Source organism: Tupaia chinensis, unplaced genomic scaffold (genome assembly GCF_000334495.1).
Source record: "Tupaia chinensis unplaced genomic scaffold, TupChi_1.0 Scaffold000176_1, whole genome shotgun sequence".
Lineage (NCBI taxonomy): Eukaryota > Metazoa > Chordata > Mammalia > Scandentia > Tupaiidae > Tupaia > Tupaia belangeri.
In genome coordinates this window covers 674,781-685,455 of record NW_006159651.1, presented here as the reverse complement: position 1 = coordinate 685,455, position 10,675 = coordinate 674,781, and the positions used below count along the sequence as shown (strand labels likewise).

The following is a 10,675-nucleotide window of genomic DNA, read 5'->3' as shown; positions in this document are numbered from 1 at the left end:
GGGGTGCGCCGCGATCCGAGCCCGCGCGGCCAAGCCCGTCTCCCTGTGCTGGCGAGCCTCGGGCCCTCCCAGCTGCGCGTCATCTAGCCCAGCGCAGGAGAGCTGCATTCTCCGGTGTGCGCGGGTCTAGGGCAAGGGCGTGGTGGGCAGATGATTGGGGTGCCTCCCGGGCCAGGGCCTGCCGTGAGCGCATCTGCAGTGTGAATGGGGACGAGGAGCATAGTTGGGTGGGACTCGAGCCCCTGAGGGCGCTCTGCTATCCCCCCGCAGTTTTGGGAAGTGATCAGTGATGAACATGGCATCGACCCCACCGGTACCTACCACGGGGACAGTGACCTGCAGCTGGACCGCATTTCCGTGTACTACAATGAAGCCACAGGTGAGGGCAGGAGCCCGGGAAGTCCGGGCCCCGTTTTCTCTCCCTCTTTTTGCTCCGGGGGGGGGTCTCTTTATCCTTGGGATCCCCATAATCTCTTGGGATGAATCTACCCTTTGGAGACACACCTTGAGAGCTAAAGACTAGCTCTGCTTCCACCTGGTGGCAGAGCCTGGAATGACAGGCCCAGGCCCCCACATGTCTCACAACCCGGATTTTTTTTTTTCTTTTTCTTTTTTCAGTTTTTGCCCTAGGGCTTCTGTGATTGCCAGAGAGAAAGTGAGAAATCACCCTCAAAGGAGGACTGGCCATGCTGCAATCCCTTTTCCATTCTCTCAGAATTTTGACCACAGACCACGTTTTTCAAGCTGCCCCGGTGTGACTCAAAAACCATGAAATTGACCATGTGGGATCCAGCTTCTCAGCCACCGTGCCACCAGCTGGCCCCCTTGCCTTTAAATTATTTTCTAAATGATGGCATATTATGAGAGGGGACTTGACTGAGGCATAAGGCACGGCACCCCTCAGTGGAGCTCAGCCATGCTGCAATCCATTTTGTTCTGGTTCTCCATCTGTGCCTGGCATGTTTGTCAACCCACTGGCAGTAGCACTGTGGTCGGCCCTGTGGGATCCAGCTCAACTCTTTGGAGAAAAATGAAAAATTAGAGTCTACTCCATTAATTTTTTTTTTTTTTTTTAAGATAAGGCCTTAAACCAGCAGATATTGTAATAGTTACATTGTTGGACTCCCAAGTAGTTGACGACCATTTGAAGTCTTGGACCTGGTGGCTTAAACCTCATGCTGGGCACATGGTCTTGTGTGTCTCGTATCCCAAGAGAATGGAGAAGGGATTGCAGCATGGCCACCCCATCCTCATCCCCAGGGAACGATTTCTCACTTTTCTATCATTCTTGTCTCTGACTCTCCTGCAAGTACACGTACCTTATAGCAAAAAGCCCTATTAGAAAAAAAGTGAACATAAGGCTTTGCTGTGTGGCCCAGACTGGCCTTAACAGGGTTCTCCTGCCTCGACCCCCCCAGTCACTGGGATTACAGGTATGCCATTGTGTCCGCCCTGACCCATCTTCCCCTCTCCGTGCTCTCTGCTTTATTCCTCGCAGGCGGCAAATACGTTCCTCGTGCCATCTTGGTGGATCTGGAACCTGGGACCATGGACTCTGTTCGCTCAGGTCCTTTTGGCCAGATCTTCAGACCAGACAACTTTGTTTTTGGTAAGTTACAGGGTGATGTTAGTAGATGTCGTTGTGTTCAACTTCACCTGGGCAGAAGAAGATAGATTGTTCTGGAGAGCTCCTATAGAGATGTGCTCTGAAGTCCCAGCTGCCTTGGCTGGGGCGTTACTGGGGAGACACAGAGGAAGTTCCCAGGGAACTGTTCTAAAAGTTGAAAGGTGGGGATAGCACGGATTTCCACACCTCACAAATTACGCTTTTCCCCTAAAAGTTGAAAGGTGGGGATAGCACGGATTTTCCACACCTCACAAATTACTCTTTTCTCTGATTCCATTCCAGGCCAGTCTGGGGCAGGCAACAACTGGGCCAAGGGCCACTACACAGAAGGGGCTGAGCTGGTTGACTCGGTCCTGGATGTGGTGCGGAAGGAGGCCGAGAGCTGTGACTGCCTGCAGGGCTTCCAGCTGACCCACTCGCTGGGCGGGGGCACAGGCTCTGGAATGGGCACCCTCCTCATCAGCAAGATCCGAGAAGAGTACCCCGACCGCATCATGAACACCTTCAGCGTGGTCCCCTCACCCAAGGTGTCCGACACCGTGGTCGAGCCCTACAATGCCACCCTCTCCGTCCACCAGTTGGTAGAGAACACCGATGAGACCTACTGCATTGACAACGAGGCTCTCTACGACATCTGCTTCCGCACCCTCAAGCTGACCACACCAACCTACGGCGACCTGAACCACCTCGTCTCAGCCACCATGAGCGGGGTCACCACCTGCCTCCGCTTCCCCGGCCAGCTCAACGCTGACCTCCGCAAGCTGGCTGTCAACATGGTGCCCTTCCCACGCCTTCACTTCTTCATGCCTGGCTTCGCCCCTCTCACCAGCCGTGGGAGCCAGCAGTATCGGGCCCTCACTGTGCCCGAACTCACTCAGCAGGTCTTCGACGCCAAGAACATGATGGCTGCCTGTGACCCCCGCCATGGCCGGTACCTCACCGTGGCTGCTGTCTTCCGTGGGCGGATGTCCATGAAGGAGGTGGACGAGCAGATGCTCAACGTGCAGAACAAGAACAGCAGCTACTTCGTGGAGTGGATCCCCAACAACGTCAAGACGGCCGTGTGTGACATCCCGCCCCGTGGCCTCAAGATGGCGGTCACCTTCATCGGCAACAGCACGGCCATCCAGGAGCTGTTCAAGCGCATCTCGGAGCAGTTCACCGCCATGTTCCGGCGCAAGGCCTTCCTGCACTGGTACACGGGCGAGGGCATGGACGAGATGGAGTTCACCGAGGCCGAGAGCAACATGAACGACCTCGTCTCTGAGTACCAGCAGTACCAGGACGCCACCGCAGAAGAGGAAGAGGATTTCGGTGAGGAGGCTGAAGAGGAGGCCTAAGATGGAGCCCCGTGTTGCCTCAGGCTTCTCCATTCCCTCAGCCTTCTTCCCCAACTGCCCCTGTCCTCTCCCTCAGAATTTGTGTTTGCTGCCTCTCTTTTTTTTCTTTTCTTTTTTTTGGGGGTGGGGTGGGGGTGTCTAGAACAGTGCCTGGCACATAGTGGGCACTCAATAAATCTTTGTTTGTTGAATGTCTCCTCTCTCTTTCCACTCTGGGAAACCTGGATCTCTGCCATTCTGGGTAACCGTGTATGTCCCGGTGCCCACTCCTCCCATCTGTCCAGCTAATATTTCCTGCTCTTTCCACAACAAGTCTAGATGCTGGGTCTCGTCCAGGTCCCACTTCACAGCCAACTGGGTGCTGAAAACCCAGAGAACAGCCAGTCTTTAAAGCCCCAAGAGGAAGAGGTAGAAATCAATACAAGGAAGTCCAAGGGAGGGGCGGTGGGGTTTTCCATTCTCGGACAGTTTTAGGGGAATTCAAGGTATAAAGTCATCATTTCAGGTATTTCCGTGCCCTGTCTCCCAGGTCCACGGGAGGAGTGAACAGTATTATCTCCCTTTCCGTCTCCTCCGTCTCCCTCTCCACGCTCCGTCCTGAGCTGCTGTCCTTTGGCGGGGTCTGCTCCACTCTGGGGTCTTCCCCTCTCCCGCACATTGCATTTCCCCCTTTTCCCTGATCAGAGCTCAAGATGGCAAAGACATCCCCGTACCCCCCCTTTCCTGCCCCCTGAAAAGGAGCAGCATGCCTGACGCACGGAGAGGGGCATCCTCCCCCTGGAAGGTCCGTCCTTGCCCAGGGGGCAGGGGCAGGACGCCCCTGTCTTTTGGCAACATCTCTTCTTTTGCTCTGCCTATCCCCTCCTACCCTTGGTTTTGTGCTACACTTCAGATTCCTATTTTGTGTTGAACTTGCTGCTTTTTTTCATATTGAAAAGATGACATTGCCCCAAGAGCCAAAAATAAATGGGAATTGAAAAAGAAAAGTTGCAAGGTGTGTGCTCATTCAGGGGGTGCTGGTGGGGCTTAAACTCAGTTACCTTCTGCGCCCCTTGAACTGGTGAGATGGCCAGAGTACTTACTCATCCTCGGCAAGTCTTCATCTGGTACCCAAGCCCCACCCCACTACCAGTAGAGCCTTTGGATCCCAACAGTCTGCTTTGTTTTAAAGGTTTTGGATTTTTTTGCTATGGGGTGCCTGTGCTCACTAGAGAGGAAGTGAGAATCCCCCACCAGGGGGGATGGGCAGACCGCAATCCCTTCTCTCTTCTCTGGATCGGAGGCAGGAACCTGTGCCTGGTGTGTTTGAAGCCACTGGGTCTGGGATTCGAACCGCGGTTAACCACAAGTCCAGTGATGTAACCATTACGCCATCTGCTGGTCCCACAAGTTGGTCTTTTTTGAGAGGTTTTGCTATAGGGCACGTATTCTGGCCAGCGAGAGAGCACCGCCCAGAGGGGGGTGGCCGTGCTGCCATTCCTTCTCCATTCTCCTCTTGGGATCTTCGGCATGTACACACATGCCCAGTGTGAATTGAAGCCACTGGGTTTGGGACTCGATCTGTAGTCGACTACATGGGAGTCCAGCAATGTAGCCACTGTCATCTGCTGTTCCCCCCCCCCAAGTCGTTTAATAGTGTTTCAAAAGGCTGGAATGTGCATTGTTGAAAACATGCACCCTTTCCAGTGTAGACAGGATTTCTCTGGGTTGCTGGTAGCCTGTGTGCTTGGGTTTTCACAGGCAGCCTGAGGTGAAGACCAGGGGAATACCTCCGTCTAAGCTGAGTTCCACTGCACATCTCCTGACACTAAATGCACAAAGTCAAGCTACCCTAAGCGCTTTCGGGGCCAGCAGGTGGTGCGGTGGTTAAGGCGCTGGACTCCCACACGGCCAACCCTGCCTCAAGTCCTAGACCCAGCAGCTCGAAAAGCTGGGCATGTGTGTGCGCATGCCCCAAACCCCAACAGATCGGAGAAGGGGTTGCTGTGTGGCCACCTCTTTTGGGGGTGTGTGTGTGTGTGATTTTTCACTTTCCTGCTTCCCTCTCTGGCAAGTTCACATGCCCTATGGTTTACAAAACCTAAAAGAGACAACTATGTCCCTTGACCAAATTTTTAAAATGATTTTTTTTTTTTTAATTTGCTATAGGACACATGCACTCACCAGAGAAAGAATGAGAAAGCAAGCCACCAGGCTGGTGGCAAGTGACAACCATGCCGGCTGCCGGCCCCGTTGGCCACATGGTTAATAACTTAGAATGCAAACGTTCAACATTTCCTTCTGAGTCGTTTTAAGTGCCAGTACTTAGCAGTTTATTTGGTGAACTAAGAACCTCCAGGCAATCCCTCAGTCTTGGTCTGGAAATCCTAGGACAGGCTCAGACTCATCTCATTAGGAAGTTAAATATACCGGGATGGGGTGGAGCGGACCATCGCAAGGCTGACGGGACCCTGGGCACCAGCAGTTATGGCAGTGGGGCTGGGAAGGGGGCAGCCCCCTCCAAGGCAAGGCACAGGCTATTTGGCAAGGAGAGAGGAGACAACCCCGCCATCAAAGGCCGTGCTCTGGGAGGCCGTTTGGGGTGCATGCGGCAGGGGGACCATTCAAGCGATTTGAACCACGAGGCTGGACGTGGGGAGGGCTGAGGGCTCAGGCCGTTCGCAAAGGCTTGTGGTTCACCTGGCAAAAAGAGGACAGTGGTAACACAGAGACCCCGTATCCCTGCCCTACCCAGGCCCCCCTAGACACACGGGCTGCAGGGAGAACTATGTCCATAGGCTGGCGCCCCTCACAGTGGTAACACAGAGACCCCGTATCCCTGCCCTACCCAGGCCCCCCTGGACACACGGGCTGCAGGGAGAACTATGTCCATAGGCTGGCGCCCCTCAGCCCCTTCCCCAGGCAAAGTCTTCAGGACCCTCGTATGTATGGCACTGGAAGAGGGCAGTGGGCAGGGCCAGCTGGCCAGACTCCTTAGTTCCAGATCCCCCACTGCAGGCCTCAAGGAGGGCTCCAGGGGGCTCAGCCTGAGGTCACTGGTAGGAACCAGTGTTTCACTTGACTTGCTTTTTTCTTTAATGCACATGTTTACTGCGTGCCTGGCGCTGTCCTAAACACTGCACAATTCACGCATTCTCGGTGTCACAGCGTAGTTTCTGTTACCGACTCGGTCTCCCGGTGAGGAAACTGACCAGGGTCACGGCTAGCAGGCAGCGGAGCCATAGGCACACCAAAGCAGGTGGTTCTGGAGCCTGTCCTCTGACCACCAGGAATGACAGGTGGGTACACAGGCACCAGGAAGAGCAGTGGTGCCCCTCGGAAGGAACTGTCAACAGGCAGCCACTAGTTCCTCGCCCTGGCGGGGGCTTTGAACCTGGCTTCACCAGCTGCTGTTATTTAACACAGTGGAAGCCAGTTTCTCTCCTAGCTACGAGACTACCTACCCTAAGGGTAGCTGGTAAGTGAGCCCCACTCCACTACGCAGAGGTTTAGTGTTGGCTGGCACACAGAGGGCGATCGGTAAATGTCAGCACCCCCACCCTCCTGCCCGCTGGCCCCACTGCATCTGCCCGTCACACAGAACCAGTTCCGCCCCAGGGACCCTCACCTGGGAGATGCTGACGCCCGTGAGTCTCTCCACACTTTCCGGAAGGCGGCTCAGGATGTCCAGTACTTCCCCGGTCACTTTGGAGGCCCCCACAGTCCCACTTCCGCTGGACACCAGGGTGATCTTTTTGGCAGAGGTCAAGGGCCCACTGATCTCCTCTGCCACCTAGTGGTGAGACAGCCATTCAGCACCTGGGGCTGGACCGCACCCACTAACACGGCCTCTGGGGTTTCAGACCCTCGTCCTTGCTTTGGTTACTGGCTTATAACCCCCACCCCGGGATGGTTCCATAGCCTGGTCTCCGCATCCCCCGTTTCACCCCGCCCGGGGCCTGGTTCCTGGTTCCTGGCCCACAGCCCGGACCTGGGGCAGCTTCTCCAGCAGCATGTCCAGCTGAGCGGCCTCCTGGTACAGCTGGAACGCTTCCGCCTTCTTGGCCATCTGCTCAGCCTCTGCTCGGGCTCGGGCCCCGATGGCAAAGGCCTCGGCCTCCCCACGCATCTGACCAGGGGACAGAACATGAGTTAGGAACAGGAAAAGCTAGCTCAAGTAGCGACTCCTCATCCCCTCCACCAGCCAGCGGGAGGCACCGCCAACTCACTCGCACAGACTCCGCGTCGGCCTCCGCCTGCATGATCAGCTGGGACCTGGGGAAAGAGGGGAGGTGGAGCGAGGGGCCCGCCCAGGCGGGGCCCCTGCTCTGCAGGAGGGCTCCCACAACCAGAGTCCATTGGTGTCCTGGTAGCGACGGCCTCAGCTCCAGCCGAGGAGGCAGGAGGGGCCGGGGAGGGCTCTTACTTCTCCGCCTCGCCCAGGCGCTCCAGCTTGTAGCGCTCAGCCTCCGCCGGCTTCCGCACGCGGGCCTCCAGCTCCTTCTCGCGGCGGGCGATCTCCTGCTCCTGCACCGCCACCTGCTGGGCACGCTCCACCACCTGCACCTGCACCCGCTGCTCCTCGATCTGCTGCTTCGTCTTGGCCACCTGGGATGGGGGGGCGCTCAGTCAGCCAGAAGAGCAGGTGTCCAGGAAGCAGAGAGGACACAAGTCGGTTTCTGGTCCGCCCCGTCAGAACCAAGATATTAGCTTAACCACAACAGTACCGCGAGGTCCGTCAGAATTTTGAAGGCAGTCTTCTAGCTTCTCTAGAAACCCGAATTTGAGGGACTAGCAGTTAGCGTAATGGCTATGTCGCTAGACTCCCATGTAATCGACCACGGTTCACATCCCGGACCCAGTGGTTTAAACTCACGCCGGGCGCGTGTTTGTGTGTGCCCAAGATCCCATGAGGAGAATGGAGGAGAAGGGACTGCGTGGCCATCCCCCGTGGGGGGGGATTTCTCACTTTCTGTCTCTGTCTCTCTCTGTCTGGCGAGCGCATGCGCCCTATAGCAAAAAAAACCTCTCCAAAGCATAATGGCTATTTGTTCAACTCCTGTGTAGTTGACTGTAGTTTGTGTCCCCTGACCTACTGGCTTAAACTCACTCTGGGTGTGCATGCGTGCCGAGAAGGGATTGTGGCATGGCCATGGCCATCCCCGCCGGGGGTGATTTCACGCTTTCTGTCGAGTGCTCTCGCCCTATAGCAAAAACCTCTCCAAAAAAAAAGAATTCATTTTGGCCCAACAGGTGGCATGGTGGTTACGGTGCTGGATCCCACATGGCCAACTTGAGGGTTGGGCACTGAGGCACGCCACGGAAAGACTAGCATATGCATGAGTGCCAGAAATCCGGGGAACTGAGGACAAGGGATTGTGGCATGGCCATTCCCCCTGGGGGTGATTTCTCACTGTCCCTCTTTGTCTCTCTCCAGCAAGTGCACACGCCCGATGGCAAAAACCTTAAAAGAGAAAGAGAAAAAAATCTGAAGTCATTGTGATACCTGACCTTCTTTGTGTTTGTGATCTGTTCTTTCTGGAATCTTTCCTGTTTGGTCTATTTTCTGTCTTCAAGGTTCTAAAATTTCACATTGATGTGTTTCTTTTCTCTTTACTTTTTTTCTGCTATAGGGCACATGCACTCTCCAGAAAGACAGACAGAGACAGAGAGACAGAAAGCGAGAAATCACACCGCAGGGGGAATGCTCACGCCGCAATTCCTTCTCCTCCATTCTCCTCTTGGGATCTTGGGCATGCACGCACACGTGCCTGGTGTGAGTTTAAGCCACTGGGTCTGGGACTCGAACCGTGGTCAGCTACATGGGAATTCAGTGACAGCCATTACACTTACTGCTGGTCCCTCTTTTCTCTTTCCTTTAAAAAAATTGCCAGAGGGCGTATGCATTGGGGGAGGGAGAAAGTGAGGAAGAGCCCCCATGAAGGACGGTCAAGCAGCACCCCCTTCTCCTCCATTACTGCCACCAGGACTTGGGGCATGCACGCACACGAGCCCAGGGTCATGGTTTGACCCGTGCACCAGGCCGTGTGAGATCAGCTGCCTTAGCCACCATGCCACTGGCTGGCACCACGCTAAGTTTCCACATCGTTCTCGCTCACTGCATCGGTCTAGAACTTCACACCCTGCACAAACGGATACACATTTCTGTGATCTCACTGGTAATTTCCTCCCACCTCTTCTGTACTCTTGAACTACCTGGACTGGTCTCCAGCATCCTTTTTTCTTTTTTTCATCTTTTTTCCTTGTTCTAGTATTTTCATTTCTGCCATCTTGTTCATGTCTAGGTGTTGAAATTTTTTTTTTCTATTCTATGTCCTAACTTCCTAAAGGTGAACTCCTCTCTTGTATCACTGAGGGTGTAATTATCTTTTTTTTTTTTTTTTTGAGGGGTGGGGCTCTACAGGGCGTGTCCACTTGCTGGAGAGAGACAGAGAAGGAAAGTGAGAAATCACTGCCTGGGGGGGATGACCATGCCACAATCCCGCTCCTCCATTCTCCCCTTGGGATTTTGGGTACACATGCCTGGTGTGATTTTCAAGCTGCCGGGTCTGGGACTTGAACTATGAGCAGTCATGTGGGAGTCTGGCACCTTACCCACCATGCCACCTGCTGGCCCTTACAGTTACCATTTTTAAGCTTTCCTCTCCACACGCAGTACCTATCTTTCAAAGCACTTTGCTGCTTTTGATTTCAGACCTCCATGTTGGCTGACTCTGTCACTTATCAAACAGGCCTTGGCTGTCTGCTCACAGTGAAGGTCTGTGTTTCCTCTTTAATTTTGTTAGAGGATACATGCACTTTCCAGAGACAGACAGACAGGGAGTGGGCCACCTGGTGGCATGGTGGTTAAGGCAGCCGAGTCCCACATAGCGAGGGTATTGGAGCCTCAGACCTGGAGAGAGACAGAAGGTGAGGAGGCACCTCCCTCTATGGGGAATAGCCATCCTGGAATCGCCTCTCTCCCTTCTCAGAGATTTGGACATGCGCACATACCCAGTGTGTTCTCAAGCCACCGGGGCTGGGACTGGAAGCTCCCTTAACCACTAGGCCAAGGGGCTGTCCTGAGGCTGGACTCTGAGTTTCACTCTAGGATGATCTGGGCAGGCCATGTTGAAGACACACTATTGGGATCTTTAAATCTGTCCTCGTGGGTCGGTCATGTTTCCTAGAGCAGTGTTCCAGTCTTTTTGAAGGCAGGAGACTCTGGGCCCTGGGGGGCTGGGGGGCTGGGGCTGGCTGCCAGCATATGCCGCTCAGCTGGCTTCAGTCACGTCATGCCTCTGTTCCTGGGGAACAGCCCCGGCCCGCACTGTGCCTGGCCAGCTTCTGGTTTGCTTTCCTCATGTAGTACACCTCCAGAGGTCTCTGGGCAGGCGAGGAGCCAGAGAACGGCCAAGCAGGAGCCATTTTTCATCTGTTCCTCCCATACCACCAATCTTTTTATTTTTTTTAGAGAGATTTTTGCTATAGGGCGTGTGCACTCGTCAGAGAGGCAGAAAGAGACAAAGCGAGGTATCACCACCCGGGGGGATGGCCACGTCGCAATCCCTTCTCCTCTATTCGGGATTTTGGGCATGTACACTTGCCCGCCATGACTTTCAAGCCACTGCTCTGAAACTCGAACCATGGTCGGCCATGTGGGAGTCCAGTGATGTAACCACTAGGCCATCTGCTGGTCCCCACGTTCCTCTCCTATCCCCAGTCTTGA

The 10,675-nt window shown here is 54.7% G+C and overlaps 2 protein-coding genes across 3 annotated transcripts in view; one reads left to right on the top strand and one right to left on the bottom strand.

Annotated features, from left to right (window-relative positions):
- The window catches only part of TUBB (tubulin beta class I), a 5,107-nt gene extending 1,154 nt beyond the window's left edge, over positions 1-3,953 (top strand). The window contains exons 2-4 of the mRNA XM_006172097.3: positions 271-379; positions 1,499-1,609; positions 1,910-3,953. Coding sequence (XP_006172159.2) covers positions 271-379; positions 1,499-1,609; positions 1,910-2,967 — 1,278 coding nt within the window. The 3' untranslated portion in view covers positions 2,968-3,953. The remainder of the gene's footprint in view (positions 1-270; positions 380-1,498; positions 1,610-1,909) is intronic.
- A 1,299-nt stretch (positions 3,954-5,252) lies between these two features.
- Positions 5,253-10,675, bottom strand: part of FLOT1 (flotillin 1) — a 13,227-nt gene continuing 7,804 nt past the window's right edge. For both annotated transcript variants that reach the window (XM_006146304.3, XM_027770970.1), the window contains exons 8-12: positions 7,373-7,554; positions 7,176-7,221; positions 6,938-7,075; positions 6,575-6,739; positions 5,253-5,646 (exon numbers count right to left, since the gene is read on the bottom strand). In XM_006146304.3, coding sequence (XP_006146366.1) covers positions 5,617-5,646; positions 6,575-6,739; positions 6,938-7,075; positions 7,176-7,221; positions 7,373-7,554 — 561 coding nt within the window. In that variant the 3' untranslated portion in view covers positions 5,253-5,616. The remainder of the gene's footprint in view (positions 5,647-6,574; positions 6,740-6,937; positions 7,076-7,175; positions 7,222-7,372; positions 7,555-10,675) is intronic.